An 18,330-nucleotide genomic window follows, 5' to 3' on the forward strand; every position below is an offset into this window, starting at 1 on the left:
AGGAAGCACTGGGGTGTAAGAAGTGTTAGTTTCACTCCCATCCCAATGTGAATGAGTAGGCTATTTGGCAAGGAGACATGGTTAAAGCTTCTCTTCACCCAGAGAAGCTACTATAAATACTGGACAAAAGAGAAGCTTTAGCTTCCCTTCTACTCCAGCAACATTGTCCAGTACTATAGAGATGGGAAGACAGCTAAAGCTTCCCCTCTTTCTCAGCATAGTTCTTCAGGCTAGCTGGGAGGAGAAAGTGGATGTAACCTTGCCCCCCCTCCCCTGCAGTGATTGTGCTGGGAAACTTCTTCTTGGCATACTCCGTTCCCCAACAGGGCAGGTTCTTTTAACAAATGACAGCTGTTTGGTTGAAGTTTGATTCTGCTGGGAAACAAGATTAAGCTGCCAACTGGCATCATTGCTCAGTGGTCGGAAATCACTAATTACAACCTGTGAAATAGGCAGATTTCAATAGATTTATAGGTTTAGTTCTGAGGACTACTTCACATTTCTCCCCAGAGACAGTTAGTGAGCTGTATCCATAATGCCAGAAAGTGAATATGTTCTTCTGTAAGTACATGATTTGGGAAGAAATTAAGCCTACATTATATGGAGTTTTCTTACATGGAACTAGAATAGCAGAGTATGGGAATACTTCAAAGAATCTTTCAGCTATCAATTTCACTTGCCCATACGAACAGTAACAGAACTTTTAATGCTTCTAGCTCCATTCACCTGACTTTTAGACAAGAATGAACGACAACTTTCATTAGCAACAGAAAAAAACTAGCTGAGTTTTTTTTCCAGATCATATGACGACTTACAGAAATGTTTATGTAATTTCATTACAACAGTTTTCTTCATATGTGTGATCAAATATAAGCATAGACTGGACTATTAAGTTTAGTCATTTATGACGATCGTATAGAATATACTACAAATAAAATTAAACTTCCTTGAGTTTTTTCCAGTTCATAGGATGTACATTACTAAGGATTTTTTTAGATGTGTGAAGATGGGAACTGTGGATGCCACCAATCGAAAAGACGCACACTGTGTACAGGGTCCATTACAACTTGCACTCCATGGTCAAATCTTGGTTTCTTGCCACTCCAAATTGGAGAATCATGGAATACCATTTTCACTCTGTGATGCCTCATATCCGTGCTTACATTTATTGTGAACTGCCAAAGAAACAAAATCAGAGATTCTCTTAAGATTAATATACTATTTCACTAGAATGCATAAGTTACCATCTCTTAGTCCTATCAGATGTTTTAAAAAAACTGTTGTGTTTCTTTTACAAGAGCTGAACTTGGAAATATTTTTTCCGATAAGATACTTTACAAGATTAACTTTTCACATAATTTTACCAGAAGATAAAACTTTACCTTAAAATTCATTTAACATCTAAAGAACACAAAAAAATTGTGTCCAGTGCTTATTAGAGTCTTGAAATCAGGATCACTCAATCATCAACTAATGCAGCTTTTAGACAATCTAAAATTTTAGGCTCTACATATCAATAGTCTTTTTTACCATCAGTTTTCAGCAGTAACAAGAACCTCCCTTATTTCAGCTTGAGAAGTAGATGCAGTGATTATACTCTATCCATGAAGTTTAGAAGTCATGAGCTAGTCCTGATCTTTATATACAATGGCTATGATTTCTATTCTAGCAAGACTGATATAAAATTATTGTGGATAGTTTTAAAGAGGGAGATATAACTGGTAGCACTTACCAAGGTAATGGTCATGCCCATCACTATAGGAATATATATAAAATTGAGGGTAGTGATCTGCAATAGGCAGCAGTCTTGGTCAGGGTTCATGTGGACATCTTCATATCGGAGGGGTGGTTGGAGACGTTTCGAACAGCTATTCTTGAACTTTGGAGACTTAAAAGAAACACAGTTTCATTTAGTTTATTGAAAACTGATTCCATCTTTACCAGCTTTCACAATTGAAGATTTTTCCTGCAGACTCAAATTTGGGGATAAAGTGGGTGTGTGCCATAGAAGGAGAATTTGTAAGACTGACTTTGAAGGATGATGATGGGCTAGAACTCACTTACTTATTCCCTGCTATGTAGAAATGTCTTGAATGTTTGAAAGCATAGTATGTAAAGAATTGGCAATAGAAGCTAAAGGGAAATATTTTATTCCAGTGTCTGAATTCCAAGCACTAGTTTTTGCCATGGCATGATATTAGATTGATAAGCATTTTCTAATTCAGAGATGGTCAACACTGGTAACCAATAAGTCTAAGGAAGATTAATTTACTACTCAACAGTCATACTAATTTTAAACAAGTTTCATAAACCCTTTAACTACGAATTTTGTTCATGAAGGAAATAAAACTATATTTTGAAGGTTCAAGATACTGAACAGGTTTCATATATAATTCCATCCTCACAATGACGTATCCTATGCAAATTCTATCAGTTCTGTTGACTGTTTCATGTTCTGGAAAGTCAAAGATATAATACCCATTTCAGTTTTATGGGGATTGTTTTTTTTTTGGGGGGGGGGAGGGCATTGCTCTCTCACAGGATGAAGCTGATGTTTGTATAGCTATGTTACTCAAAAATTGACCATCTACAAGAGGAAGGAGGGTTTAAGGTTTTGTCGTGGCACAATAATAGCTCCAACCAACAATCCACTATATGGAGATTAGAATAACCACCAAATATGCTGACATTTGCCCATCTTGGTCTAACATTACAACAGAAGAAAAAAGACAAAAGTAGTACAAAAATCAGTAGACTATTAACAACCTCTTCACAGGCATAATTAATCACACAGAGATCCTCTATACAAGCCCTCTCTGACACAGAACTATTTTCATTTGTTAAATGATTTCAACCACTTCTTCAAACTAATGAAGTAGCTAAAACAGCAATTACCGGAAGGTTTTATTTTACCAGTTCAAAATAGCTTTTTCTTTTTCGGTACTGCAGTTTTAAAATAATGGGTTTATTCTCTTCTTTTATGCAACTGGTTCTGTGTACATACTGATAGAAACATAGGATATAAAAACACCAACCATTCTGAAATGTTGCTGCATTAATATCAATAAGTATTTAATTTTCATACCTGCCTTTGTAATTTGAAGCTGAATTCCCACAGTGAAGACTGCTGGTCAACCTTTTTCGACCAGAAAAGCAGACACTGAAACACGCAAGAAAAATACTCGTGATATGAAGCCTTAAACATAAATCATCTCAGTAAAGTATGATTAACTTAATTAGAGCTGTCCATGTATCATGATATGCAGTATTTTTAATATGTGCTAATTCCTTAATATGCCTCTGCCCTACTCATTCCATGCAAAATTTAAATCAGACATGATACAAAACCAGCCATACAATAGAGCCCTGAAAGGTCAGCATTAGAAAAATTAATAGAAGAGTGGCACTGGTTTGTACATTAAAGCCATTTTATAGTAGAGTCTCGATTATCTGTCCTTCGGTCATCCGACATTCCGGATTATGAGATGTTGCGGCTGCTTGGGGGGGCGTGGCTGTAGGCTTTCCGCACGCCCAGACCCCCCCCAAACATAGCGGTCGTGATGGCCAAGGAGAGAAGAGCAAGTGAAGCCTCACCTCAAAACATGGCCCAAATACGGCAGCAGTGGCAGCGAGCAGGGCGAGTACCTCCAGGCCCCAAAACAAGGGCCAATGCATGGCAACGGGGAAGGCGACGGGCACAGCCAGGCCCCCAAACATGCCCCCAACATTGCAATGAAAAGGAAGAAGGTTGTTGTATCAATGGAGCAGAAACTTGAGGCAATCAAGAGACTGGACAATGGAGAGATGGTGCAGAGAGTAGGAGATGATTATGGTGTTGGAAGGGTAACTGTAGGAGACTGGAGAAGGAACCAATTGGAGATGGAAAAATGATGTTCCTCCAGAGTTACTGATGGTGCAATGAAAGAGAGGAAAACCATGAAAAAGTGTCGCTATGTAAAGGTCAGTGAAGCTTTGTATGTTTGGTTTCTGCAATTCAGAGACAAAGGTGTGCCTATTTTACAGTAAAAGGTATTGCATTTTAGAAAGGAATTTGATGAAGGGGATTTTACAGCCAGCATTGGTTGGCTCGACAGGTGGAAGAAACGTTATAGAATCCGTCAGTTATGTGTTTGTGGAGAGAAACTGTCTTCAGATTTTCAGGAAATGGAGGCATTCAAGAAAAAATTTCTAGACTTTATTGAAACTGAAAGCCTAACAGACGATCAGATATTGAATTGTGATGAGTCTGGCCTCAATTACAAACTGTTACCCAGTAAGAGTCTTGCAGCCAGAACTGAAGCAGCAACCTCAGGCTATAAGCGTAGTAAAGAAAGGCTGACAATTTTAGCATGCAGCAGTGCTTCTGCAACCCTCAAAATAGACCTCGCAGTGACTGAGAAGTCCAAAAACCCAAGAGCCTTTAAAAATGTTTCAAAGAACACTCTTCCAGTGAAATAGAACAATAAAAAAAGTGCATGGATGACCAGAGAATTTTTCAATGACTGTTTTTTTAAGGAATTCATTCCTTCCACTGAGAATTTTTTGAAAGACAATGACTGCTCCAGAAAAGCAATTTTGTTGCTAGACAATGCCCCGATGCAACCTGATGCAGAGGAGTTTCAAGATGGGAACATTAAGGCTATGTTTCTGCCACCTAATGTCACTGCCATATGCCAACCGATGGATCAGGGCATTTTGGAAACACTAAAAAGGAACTATCGCAGGAAGCTACTGTCGACACTGATAGAAGAAAGTGAAGAAGGGCAAGACATGATTGAACGATTGAACTGCATCAATCTAAAGGATGTTGCTTATTGGGTTGCAAGGGCTTGGAGTGACGTTAGGGCTCAACAATTGTCAGATCATGGGATAAGTTGCTATGCGAAAAAGAAGAAGATGAAATTATGGAAAGCACAGATGAAGACAAAGAAATCATTCTACCCTTAGTACACTGTAGCTCTAGGTGTGAGGACGTGTCTTCGCAAGAGGTTGACAGCTGGATGAACGAAGATGATCAGTATGAAATTACTGATGAAGAAATTATCGTTCTTGTCAATAGCGATGGTGATGAAATAGAAATTGATGAGCAAGCATCATCTGTTGAACCCCTAACATCGCATGGCAATGGGGTTAGGCCTCTAGAAATCGAAATGAAGTACATCGAACAACAAGAAGCTATGGGGGTTGACATTATGATGCTCCAAAGATGGCGAGACTTGGCTGTGAAGAAACAGCAATCGTCGGGAAAGCAGAAATGGATCAGTGATTTCTTTAAATTTTCAGAGGACTTGAACTGTTTATACATTACAATGTTGTTACTGTAATGTTACTTTTACTGTTACTGCAAGAAAACTTGAATACGTTTGCAATTCATAGGGATTTCAAGGCTTTTCTTGGACCCTCTGGATTATCCAACATCTTCGGCTATCCGACTATCAGCCCACCCGTTTTTGTCGGATAATCGAGACTCTACTGTATTTTTATTTTAATATATCTTATTTTTCTACAAGAATAAAATTTGAAAAAAAAGTTTTCATGAAGGAAGTTTCCTTAAATATTTGTAGGAGTTTTTCAAATGTAGCTAGGACATCCTGACATGTATTTTAGAAGAAGCTTTCAAGTAGTTTTCAAAATATATTTGGTTACTTATGCAAGGCCTGGTTGTTTAGTTTTTCATGTGCATAATGTTAGTTTTGAATAAAACATTTGCTGAAACATTTTGACCTGCTCCTTTCTTCTTTTGGATGTAGGAACCTGTCCCTATTCCTTCCATGTTATTTCTGCCTCTAGTACCAAAACTTTCGTAAAAGATGTAAAGCCCAGAAGTACATCCACTTTGTTAACTGAGTTATATCTGTATTTATCTGTAAATTGGCAAGTTTGGTTCTCAGCAGAACTCTTTCTAAGCATCTACACACAGATGCAAACTCTTCATATCAACTTATGAAATGGGATATAAGAAACACCAATGTTTGTGGACTTCCTGTTCTGAACACACTAATAGGAAATGAAACTCTAGCACTATGGTGTTATTTGAATGACCTTTTTTGCTGTCCTCAACTCAGTTACAATTAATTAAAAATACAATATATTCAGTTTAGTAAGAGGTAAAGAGGGTGAGGAATTATGTAGTGTATCTAGGATAAAGGGATAAACATTCTGTATGGCCAAAAGTTTACATTAGCAGAGTACAAGCTATGCTAACCTTCACATCTACTGTAAGAGCTGCCACTCCTACTGTTTATCATCACTAGAATTAATTAAAACCTACCTCCATGAAGAACATAATAGGTTCCAAGGCAATAACAGATCTACTGTGAAATTACCACTTAAATTCTTCTGTTGAGCAGAAGCAGCTATGATATTGCTCACATCAGCTGCTGATAGCACAGCCTTTCTTTCGGTCTTATGTACTGTGCAGCCAAGGGCCTTCAATAGTAATACATTTATTCTAAACAGGTTTTATAAGGGACACAAACCCAAATTAAGTAATTAAGTTCAGGTAGGAAGCTACAAGATGCTTTCATACAAACTTGTGTTTTTTCATGACAGAAACACACTTGGAGTTTGAGAGTAATACATAATACTACTCCCAACCAGCTTTGAATATTAGTTACATGGAGGAAATTAATTTAAACATATGAGTACCTCCTAATGGGCAAAGGATGTCATCCACATGTCAGCTGTCCTACCCTTCAGATGTATACCATGTGGCCTGCTGCTCCCAACAGTGGGGGTGTCTTTAAGGACAAACGTCTGCTGACACCACAATGGCTCCAGTGTCCCACAGAAACTACACTGAGAAAGAGAAAGGGAAATTAAATAGGAAAAGCTGGATTCATTAATCAAAAGGATAAATTATCCCTGCCTCATATGCTCAAGGTATATAGTTATCTCCCATTAATGAGAGAAGATGATAAATGAGGAAAACCAAAATCCAAGCAAAGAGGCTCTATGGCTGCACAGTGCACCAAGACACTGCTGTACACACAAAGGCATGGCTTGCACTTTAGTAATGCCAAACTGCAACAAAAACAAGAATGATTGCAGATTTCTGTGCTTTTAGAATGTAACAGAACTAAACCATAACTGTCACTGCAGTAGACTTCTGACATTCAATTTCCTTTTACAGATAATTATTTACACATAAGGTATGTATAATGTTAGCAGCATTCACTGTGGACACCAAAGCCGTTGTGATGTGAACAAGAATCCAAGATGCCAATTCTTCCCTCTCTACTGGGATAGGAAATTGGCTAACCCTACAACATCCTGCCACAGGAAAACATTTGATGGGAATGTAAGCTACTTGGAGAGGTATTAGTCATGCAATACATTGCTGATAGACTTTCCAGAAAGAAACTATGTCACAAATTTGTGTTTATACAAAAAAGGGAAACATCCCAAATATTCTGATTTCAATTTTGTCAAATATCATTTATAGATTAAAACTCCCTAACAAAACAGAAGTATGGCAATAACAAGTACAGACTCACAAAAGTGGTGCAGTGGTTAAATGCCTGTACTTCAGCCATTCACTCAAAACCACAAGGTTGCGAGTTCAAGACCAGCAAAAGGGCCCAAGCTCGACTTGCATCCTTCCGAGGTCGCTAAAATGAGTACCCAGACTGTTGGGGGCAAATTAGCTTACTTGCTAATTAGCTTACTTGCTGTTCACTGCTATGATCTTTGGAATAGCGGTATATAAATAAAACAAATTATTATTATTATTATTATTATTATTATTATTATTCCCAGTAAAGACAAGAATATATTCAAACATGATCAAAAGCAGGCCTGTTCACAGGCACTGCCCTACCTTAACAAGAATATATGGACACTGCTGAATACAAACACTACTTGTCAAATTCTGTTACTTACTTTTGAATTTTTTAGAGTGCTTGGAGTAATCTCTGGAATAGCTGGATTTCTGGCTATACGAGAAACAAAAGGTCTGTACATATGGTATAAAGACCGAATTACACATGCACGAAGGCAGTACATCTTTTCCATTGACTCTGGCTGTAAACGGATCGGGAGGATAGCATTCCTATTGTAGTGCCTTGGAGGAAATCAATAAAAACTCATTTAAAATAAATACTAAACTTCACATAAAGATCAAGCCAGTGTTTGAGTTTGCCCTTGCCTTTTCCTAATTTACTTTAGGTTCTGCATGTCCACACATGTGCCAAGCCTAGAACCAACTGACTGTTCCACAGCAGGACAGGCACAGACAATAATGTGCATGTTGTTAGTATTAATGTCAGACCTCTATGGACTGCGGTACTAAGATAATGTTGAAAGGGAAAAAACCATGACATCTTGACTCCTTCCCCTAATAAAAGTAAATTCAGGGAAACTTATATTAGAACAAAGCAATTGCTCTTTTGAAATTAGGTGATGGGGCAGGTGGAAGAACCCATGTACACTAGCTAGTGAGGGAAGGCAGGTTTCATCTGTATTAAGATTGTATCACTTCAAGCAATCTTGCGCTCGCTTCCAAATATTCTATTATACTATCAGATAAAAACACAAATCATCTTTCATGTAGAAGCTGCCATGGCTTCTTTTGCAGTATTATTCATCAATTGATGGGGTAGCCAAAATATAAACAATCCCAACAACCTAAGAATGATCATTACAATTACATGAAAAAGCTGAATATAAATAAAATTGAACACAAAATTCTTTTTGAAAATAATATAGTTGCATCTTTATACCTTCATGGACACAGAACACCATGGTACAGTTAAATCATGCATATTTTGATATGCATTTGGTGTTGTTCTAATCAAATTAGGTTAATCAGTAGTTTTTTGGTAGGCTTTTCGGGCTCTGCGGCCGTGTTCTGAGTTTATTCTTGACTTTTTGCCTGTATCTGTGGCTGGCATCTTCAGAGAATGGTGGCATGGAGATGTGTGGGGTATATATACTGTGTGATCCTTGGTTGGGGGAAAGTGATTTACATGTTAGTCTGTGTTGCCCCGTTGGTGAATGGCCAGGCCTCAGGGTAAGCGGAATATGTAAGGTTAATCAGGCTTACGTGGGAAATCTAAAAGATGCTGAAAATCCCATTTTATCATATCAGTGCATTTCAGAACTCAAAGTCACCATAAATACAGCAACTACTTCATACAGAAGTGTTAAACTGAGCAGGACCCCATAAACTGTACCAGAATAATACACATTGGTCCTATTGAACAACATCAATAAAGACACATGACTTTGGCCCGTTACAGACCGCCCAAAAGGGGTGGTCTCAGGCCGCTGCCGATTGCAGCATGGAGGAGTCGCAGCAGCCAAACCGCGTGACTCCTCCACGCTGCAAAAAAGGAGCATGAAAATCGCGCTCCTTCCGGCAACCCGGAAGAGACATCGCAAGTGCCAAAGCGCGCACTCGCGACGTTTCTTCTGGGTCGGGACGTGCGGATGCAGAGCGTCCGCTATGTCAAGATGGCGGCGCCCATCTGTATAGGGCACCACTATCTTGACGTATCGGTTACGCGCGAGGGGCAAGGCGCGTCCGGAAGCGCCGCCCCTCGCGCGTAATCGCGGTGCAAGGATGGCTCCTCTTAGGCCCGTCTGTAACGCGCCTTTGTTATATCCTGTTTGGATTGCTGTTATCTGCTCTCTGCTGGTCTTCTTTTGAAAAATGTTTTGAAACTTCAGCTGCTCCAAAAAGCTGCAGCCAAATTGTTAACTGGGGCTGGCTACAGGGAGCACACAACTCATTTGCTGCAACAACCCTGCTATCTTTGGGGCAAAATTAAAGGTGATAGCGGTGACATATAATGGTTCATGTCCAGGTTATTTGAAGGACTAAACCCTCCCCTATGAACCTGCCTGTGTTTTGAGATTTTCTGGGGAGGCCTTGTTCTCTGTCCTTCCACCCACAGACATTTTCATGGGAATGAAGGAGAGGACCTTCTCAGTGGTTGCTCCCAGGCTCTGGAACTCCAATCTCAAAGAGGCTAGACAAGCAACCTGTTCACTATCTTTCCACAAGTAGGTTAAAAAACCTTTTTATTCTGGCAGCCCTTTCAGAAACAGGGAGAAAACAGGCTTGTACAACGTGCATTTGCCATTGTTTTAATGGTTTTCAAATTTTATGGGGGTTTAAATGCTTTTAAACCTTTGAATGCTGTTACTTTTTAACTATGGTTTGGTTGAATAGTCATAAGCTTCCTTGAGTCCCAAAGTGGAAAAAGAAAGGGATATAATAAATAAATAAAAAATAATATAGTTTGCCATACCTTCTATAAAGTCTGGTCCAAAAGGCAGCAGTGCAAGTGACAGTCCAGGCTCTTTTACAAATTAGAGAAAAATTCACAGTGTCTTCTGGACGTATGTAGGATGCCAGCATCAACCAAATATCAATAGGGTATTCTTTGCCTACCACATCATCAGAGTTTTCTGAATAAAATGAAACAGTGCATCACTGACAGTTACCATATCATCTAGACTAATGAAAAATCAGCATGACTTTGTTGCAGGGGTGAAAATCATATGCCTTTCCAGATGTTTTAGAGAGCACCTCCTAGTATCTTTAGCCAATATAGCCATTGGTGAGGACTGCTGTAGGCTATATTTTAGAACTGGCAAAATCAATTCTGAATATTCCTTGCTTAAGAAAACCCTATAAAATTTATGGAATGTCCATAAGTTGACAGGCAACTTGAAGGCACATAAGCATGAAAGGAATGCTGAGGGTTGAGTTGAACAACATCTAGAGGGCAGCATAATCCCCACATCCAACTTTAGTGGAACTATAATCAGGCCCAAGTCTTTTGACTGGTTTTGACACAGTTAAAATTATAGTGAAATGTTACCTATTACAGCAATATTAAAAATATTACAGCTATATTATCACATTATGAAATGAGACCAGAATGCTGGAGTAGGCTTCAAGGTTTTCTTGCAACAGAGCAAAGAATGTTTAGGAAGAAAAAAACCCACACACTTTGTACTTATTTATTTATTTATGGTATTTATACCCCACTCTTCAGTCCTAAAGGCTCCCAGAGTGGCTTATAAATAGTTATTCAGAACTTGACTATCTTGTCAGAGAGTACTAAGAAAACAAATAAGTTTGTATGCCTATAAATAAATGTAAAAAAAAAGTATGTTGAGCTATTGGGGTGGCTTGCAGCTTTCCAGATACTGCTGGGAATGCAACTCTCACCATTTCCCCCCACTGGCTATGTTGTTGGGGTTGATGGGAGCTTCAGTACAACAATCTCCAGAAGGGCAAAAGTGGCACACGTCTTAAAAGTTATATAATTCACTAACAGGACACAACCAAGAAGCAATGAGTTTGAAATATGAGAATGATCACAGGAGAAACCCTAGCAATGATCAAATTTATCACAATTCTTACCTTTACACCTCTTGCTCTTCTTTTTTCTAGATGATATTCTATCATTAATGGAATCCTTAGAATCCACTTCATCACTACTGCCACAGGACTCTGTCACTGATAATACTTCATCAGTAGGTACACAAGATGCTTCCAAACCACAGAATGATTTTGCTAGAAACACAAAGACACACTGTCTTGAGTTGGTAAATGGATATGATCATGTTCAATATAATAATCCAATTGCCAAAGCAGTAAAAGGGAGAAAAAAAGAAGTGGCTTTAAATATTATTTATATCCATATATCTGTCATTTATATTGCATTGTGCTGGTAGTTCTGAAATGTTCATTTAACCAAACATTTGCAGGCTGGTTTCTCTAAGACCATGCCCCCTGTCAAAAAGGCCAAGGACTGGTAAGCCGTCTTAGAATATGTGCAATCTAAGACAATGAGTCTGAAGGAAGGGTGCAGAGTAGGCAATGGACTAAAGACAAGACATTTTTAGTATGGGATTTGAAGAAAAGGGCAGAGATGATAAGGAATTTGAGACAAGAAGGGGCTAATCAGGGAGCTTTTCAGTGCAGGGGGTGATAGAGAATATTAGGAAGACTGGCCAATAAACATTCTGGCTGGACTAAATAGGAAAAGAGACCAGTACTCTGAAAAGCACAATCTTGAATCAGTGAGTGATGAGGAGCCAAGACATAGGAAAAGCTACATGCGGTCTCTTCCAACTCTATGATTCTATGAAATCCTATGGGCAGGAAACAACAATTAGTACTGCACAATACCAGAAGAAAAGGAGATGAAAAAGACTGAGAACTCAACATTAAGGGATATAGCAATTTAGAATTTAAACCACACAGGGGAATTGTGCCAGTTGTGCCTTTTGTTGTTATTGTTACTGGAACACTGTGAACAAGCAAAGTAACAACCAAAAAGCAGGCAGAAGGCAAGCAAGCACCTGTATCCCTCATATAGAATGATCGGTATAACAAATTTAAAAAATTTGACAATATGGTTCTAACAGCTTAGTTTCCCTACAACAGGATTTTCTAAAGTTTCCCTATTTCCCTCGCTGCATTATGAGTGCACAGACATTTTTACTCTCTACTCAAACACACACATTCTTTATCAACTTCTAGAACAAAAGACATGTATATGTCTTCTACTGGCAGGACAGCCCAAATACTATTGCCTCTTAACATATCTTCTTTCTTGAAATACCAGTCAACACAAGTGACATGGTATCTTCTCGGCAATGGAGGTGCTTCTGGGATTCTCTGTACTTTTCATATGTTGGCTGGAAACAAAAATCTTGGTGCGGCCTTACTCGCTTCTTCAGAATGTGACTACCTACATATTTGCAGGGGCAATGCTGTAAACAACTCTTAGAATCATAGAGTTGGAAGAGACCACAAGGCTATCCAGTCCAACCCCCGACAGATGGCCATCCAGCCTCTGTTTAAAGACCTCTAAGGAAGGAAACTCTACTTCACTCCAAAGAAGTGTGTTCCACTGTCGAACAGCCCTTACTGTCAGGAAGTTCCTCCTAATGTTGAGGTGGAATCTCTTTTCCTGCAACGTGCATCCATTGTTCCAGGTCCTAGTCTCTGGAGCAGCAGAAAACAAGCTAGTTCCCTCCTCAATATGACATCCGTTCAGGTATTTAAACAGGGCTATCATATCACTCCTTAACCTTCTCTTCTCCAAGCTAAACATCCCCAACTCCCTTAGTCGTTCCTTATAGAACATGGTTTCCAGACCCTTCACCATTTTATTTGCCCTCCTTTGGACACGTTCCAGTTTCTCAACATCTTCTTTGATACAATCAACATTGTGGCCTAGTATTTTGATATTTCAGCTCTGGGGTATGCATCCTATTGATGTTCTACATAAAGGTGTTGAGTACTGACACAAAAATTCCACTATTACACAATGGTATGAAAATAGAGATAAGGTGTACACTCGTCCCTCCCTGTTTGCAGACTTGGAGTCCGTGGTCTTGTTCCTTTGCGCATGGCAAGTGGGATAAAATGGCACACATGCCTGAGCGCACCACCGTTGTAACCAATGGGGACTCCAATATTTGCATTTTTCTGGATTTGCAGCGGAGTCTGGAACGGATCCCCCACGAATCGGGAGGGACAACTGTGCTTTGTACCACACAGTATTATGAGTATTACACTAATTAAAAAATTAAAACAAGCCAATTTAATTCCTAGATAAAAAAGATATGTTGCTATTGTCAAAAAGGCAATGCCTTATAAGGATATTAAACTTTGGATGTAGGAAATCTACATCTATTCTAAAATAGTTAAAATTCAAAGCTACATATTGCTGGGAAAGGAAGCTTCTCTCCTTACAAAAGGGAAAAGTCATATCTAATCCCAGATTTAGAGAATGAGGACAATGAAGTGTTCTTTCACTCTAAGACAATTCCATTCTAGTTGTTTGCAGTTCCAGAGAAATGGAAAGGAAAGCCAACAAAACATAAGTAGGAGAAAATCTGTATTTTTATAGATTTTTGGGCTATGAGGCTGTGTTCTAGAAGAGTTCTGATGTTTCTCCAGCAGCTGTGGTTGGCATCTTCAGAGAATTCTCTGAAGATGCCAGCCACAGCTGCGGGTGAAATGTCAAAACTCTTCTAGAATATGGCCTCTTCACCTGAAAAACCCACAAAAAACAACGGATGCCAGCCGTGAAAGCCTTCGACTTCAAATCTGCATTTTGTTTTTAAAGTGAGGCAATGTAGTGGATGCCAAGGTGGAAGTAGCAACAGCTGTTGCATAAAACATTATTTCAGAGTTGTAGCTCTTTCCATTTTGCTCTAATCTCAAATCAGAGATCTGTCGCAACAATCTGTTTTATGTATGGAAATGATGCTTAATTAACTCACATTTCAAGTTAGTCCTTGTTCTTACTAACAACCCCCTCCAGCCCATGATCGAGCAGATATTAGAACCTGAGAGGTGCATCTCTATTTACAGACCCTCCTTCAAATCAATTCCACTCGAACAAACAAAATATCAAGGCAAAGATACTTAAAACACAGACTGCCTGGCACAGCAATGTTAATAGCTTCTCTCCCTCTTGTACACTGTACTCTGGAGGAACTTCAATCCTAGTGGTGTTTGAGACACCATAAAAAACCCAAACTATGTAAAAAATGTTCAGCCACTGAAATATCTAAGACAATAACTATTATTATTCTATGCAAGTATGACCTGTACAAAATGGACAGAGCTGAGATGACATGTGGTATAAGAGTAAGTCATTATAAAACATCAAAATGCAGAGAACTAAACATACAGTAAGTAGTGTTTAGACCAGTGTTTCCTAATCTATCTGATGTGGAGGACTTACATTTTTCTTTTCCCAGTGTACTAGTATATCTGTATCATATTTGTTCTCATTGCCTACAATGATTTCTCTCTCTCTCTTGGAGACTCTCCAGGGACTGGCAGCTAATGGCTCACAAACTGGCACTAGTCCAGGAACCATTATAAACTGGCTTCACCCACATCACTCTTTGACGTGGCATGTTTTGTTTTCTTATACAGCAGTGGTTTGTGTTAAGGAAAAAAGGCATGAGAATCTCTGGGCAACAGTAATTGTATCCCACTTATATGTTATTTGAAAAAAATGCTTCAAGACATAATGTTTTAAATCAAAAATAAAATAAAATAAAATCTTTGCCATGAAAACAATGTGTAAAAATTTATTTAATGCTATCTGCTACTGTTGCTCTGGATTTTACTGTAATAGTTTGACAATACTGTAACAATTTAATTCTATTTTAATGTTTACTTTTGTATGTAACTGTATTGTTTATTTATAATTGCAAGCCACTTTGAATCCCAATTTTGTGGGGGAAAGTGGAATATAAATAAATATATTGGGTGCCTTTTTGACTTATGGAGACCGAAAGGCCTATCATAGAGGTATTTTTTGACCAGTTTCTTCAGAGTGGGTTTGCCATTGCTGTCCTCCAGGGCTGAAAGAGTGACTTGACCAAGATCATCTAGTGGGTTTTATGCTTGGGAATTGAACCCTGATTTCAAGAGTTGTAACCCAACATTCAAACCACTACACCACACTGGTTTTCATAACTAACTAACTAACTAAATACTACTAATCTGAAGAACAAGGTTTGAATCCTGCCTTGACCATGGAAACCCACTGGGTTCCTCTGGGCAGATCTCACTCTCTCAGATTCAGAGGATGGCAATGGCAAACCTCTTGTGAGAAGAAACTTGCCAAGAAAACCCCCTGGTAATTTCACTTTAGGGTTGCCATAAGTCTGAAATGACTTGAAGAGACTAAACAACAACAACAACATTTATTTATACACTGCTCTCCACCATATGGACTCAGAACTGCTTACATTTAAAAGAATAAGTCACAGAGTAAGTCAGAAATGACTTGAAGACACAGAACAACATTATTTACATCCTGCTTCCTTCCCCTCATTGGACTCAATGCGACTTACATTTAAAAGAACAATCAGTTGCCACAAGTTGGAAATGGTTCAAAGACACACAACAGCATATTTATTTATATAAGCGCCCCTCCTTTTTCAAGAGGGACCCATTCCAGACCCCCTCGCGAAAACAGAGTTTCGCCTAAATTCAAGCCCCATTGGCCTCGGGCACTCATACTCCCTTCATTCATTCCTCGCGCATGAGCAAGGGACATGAGTGCGAAGACTGCGAGAAAGGAGGGAGGACTGTGTTCCACTTTCTTCCCTCCTAATTGAGACTCAAAGTGGCTTACATTTAAAACAATGATTCCCAAATTTTGGTCTTCCAGATGTTTTTCATTTCAGCTCCCAGAAATCCTGATGACTGGCCAAGGTGTCTGCGGCTTCTGGGAGTTGAAGCCCCAAACCCCAGCAGGCGACATTGGGGACCACTGATTTAAAAGACCAGTAAGTCACCAGAAGTTGGAAATGTCTTGAAGGTACACAATAATGACAACGAACAAACTAACAATGTAAACATGGAGAGCTTCTGCTGCCCCAGTGGCCCTGTCTTTGCGCCCAAAGAGGGCCCCAGAGTCCAGGCTCACCTTCCTGCTGCACCGCGTTTGCTACGGCCTTCTTCACGCGCCCAGATTTCACCACGGCGGGATCCGAGTTGGCGTAGTCGGCCACAGTCACTGCAGGGAGAAAGCAAGAGCTTTAGAAGAGCTGTCAGATGGGGAAGCGGATCCCCAAAGGAAGGCAAGGCACTAGGCACTGCCAAATGGGGGCCCTTCCAGAAAAAATGGAGGCCCTTAACCACCTATAAGAGCTCAAAACTCTCATAGAATTATACAAATTCATGCTTCTTAGTCCTGCTCAAAATGGAGGACGTTCAAGAAAAATGGAGGACATGGCCGAAGAAAAGCTCGGAACACTAAAAGAAATATAAACGCATGATGTTGTGGAATGCCTCCTGGGCAGAACATAAAAGCTAAAAACACTCACTTCTTAGTCATGCTTAAAATGGAGGACACTTTGAAATCCCTCCTTGGCAGAAAATAGAAGCTAAAAGCACTCATATAGGCGGGTTACATACTGCTGAGAAGCGGCGCTCTCCTGCCGCTGCCGCTTGCAGCGTCCGGGAGCTGCAGCTGCCACACTGCACGTCTCCCGGACGCTCCGAGGAACGAGCGCGGAAATCGCGCTCCTTCCAAGGCCGGAGAAAAGGTGTACTATGCGCCATGGCGTGGCCTCAATATGTCACAACTGTGCCGCCTCGTGTGGAGGCGGCGCGGTTGTGACGTAATCATGGCGTCGGCCGTGTGGAACGGCCGATGCCATTTTGTGCGCACGGAGCGCATACTAGGGTTAGGGGGGTGCGGAAGCACTGCCCCTTCCTAACCCTAGTACACGCTCGTCGAGTACTTTCTGGCGGTCTGTAACCCGCCATAGATACAAATTTGTGCTTTAGCTCTGAAATTCCTCTTGGACCGAAGGTCGAAACGGAGGACAGGTTCTGGAAAAGGAGGACGTGTCTGATCTCCCTATTCTGTCATGCCAAAATCTGTTCAGAGATGGGTTTTTGTTGCTGCTTTCCTCTGAGGCTGAGAGAGTGTGACTTACTGAAGGCGAGGCGACCAGATGCCTTCACCGCCGAGGAGGACAAGGTGCCACAAAATGTAGGACATTCAAGGAAAATGGCCCAAATAAAAGCTTATAAAAATCACTCGGATAAATGTAAGTTCGCGCTTCTGAGTCACGCTGCAAATGGAGGACATACTGGAATCCCTCAACTGAATACACACAGACATGATTTGGTTTGTATGCCGCCTCTCCCAAGGCGGCTCAGAGATAAAACGGTTCTTTTATTAGAATAAATGAAGGGCACGTCCGGGAAAAGGAGGACTCCGTTCTTAGCCATGCTCGGAAAGGAGGACATCTTGCCATTTCTCCCGGACGGAAGACTGAAGTGGAGGACTTCCCTGTTTCTCAAAATGGAGGGCGTTTTGGGGGGATCCCTCCCGGACGGAAGGCTGAGAATGGAGGCCCTGACTACGCACCGCGCTCCAGGCAGACGTCCTCCGCCCGGAACTTGAGCCTTTTCCGGGGCCCTCGCTTGCGCATGGCGGCGGCGGCAGGAGGAGGAGGCGCCGCTACCGGCCGCTCTCGGGGCGCCATTTCATTGGCGGTAGCGGCGCCGGCGCAGCCGCAGCCACGGAGCCCCTCGGAGCAGCCCCGCCGAGGCCTCTGTCCATCCCGGCTCCTGCCGGTGGCGCCCCCCACCACCTCGCGCTGCCCCAACTCTCGCGAGAGGCAGAAGTCTGCACTCTGATTGGTGGACGCGCTCAGCTGGCTCCAATGGAGGCGAGTGACGTCATCCCTAGTGGCTCAGTCAGACTCAAAATGGCCGCCAAGGTGTCTTTACCTTGGATCTTCCTAGAGCACCGCACTACATTCTTATTTCACTTTGGCTGCGTCCACACTGGAGAAATAACCCGGTTTGGCACT

At 40.7% G+C, this 18,330-nt stretch overlaps 1 protein-coding gene across 2 annotated transcripts; it reads right to left on the minus strand.

The window, feature by feature from the left end:
- Positions 1-888: 888 nt before the first annotated feature.
- Positions 889-18,118, minus strand: TMEM183A (transmembrane protein 183A). Of its 2 annotated transcripts, none has more exons than XM_089514236.1 (8): positions 17,883-18,118; positions 16,428-16,517; positions 11,378-11,530; positions 10,254-10,413; positions 7,882-8,062; positions 3,086-3,160; positions 1,733-1,888; positions 889-1,175 (listed from the first exon to the last, which is right to left on the minus strand). In XM_089514236.1, exons 1-8 carry the CDS (start codon positions 17,998-18,000, stop codon positions 993-995), a joined length of 1,116 nt encoding a protein of 371 aa, XP_089370362.1. In that variant the 5' UTR covers positions 18,001-18,118; the 3' UTR covers positions 889-992. The 2 variants fall into 2 exon arrangements, with proteins under 2 accessions (XP_089370362.1, XP_089370364.1); XM_089514238.1 differs by lacking the exon at positions 17,883-18,118 and adding an exon at positions 17,446-17,602.
- Positions 18,119-18,330: the final 212 nt, after the last annotated feature.

The sequence above is a fragment of the Sceloporus occidentalis genome, unplaced genomic scaffold, assembly GCF_023333645.1.
Source record: "Sceloporus occidentalis isolate IW3139 unplaced genomic scaffold, rSceOcc1.0.p SCAF_3, whole genome shotgun sequence".
NCBI lineage: Eukaryota > Metazoa > Chordata > Lepidosauria > Squamata > Phrynosomatidae > Sceloporus > Sceloporus occidentalis.

What these genes read in the sequence shown, in the direction of transcription:
- TMEM183A (XM_089514236.1), bottom strand. Translation starts at nt 18,000, where the DNA reads ATGGCGCCCCGAGAGCGGCCGGTAGCGGCGCCTCCTCCTCCTGCCGCC. An exon ending in TGGACCAGACTTTATAGAAG is followed by an intron (nt 8,063 to 10,253) that starts GTATGGCAAACT and finishes ATTTCCTCCAAG; the next exon opens with GCACTACAATAGGAATGCTA. An exon ending in GCACTCTAAAAAATTCAAAA is followed by an intron (nt 3,161 to 7,881) that starts GTAAGTAACAGA and finishes TGCGTGTTTCAG; the next exon opens with TGTCTGCTTTTCTGGTCGAA.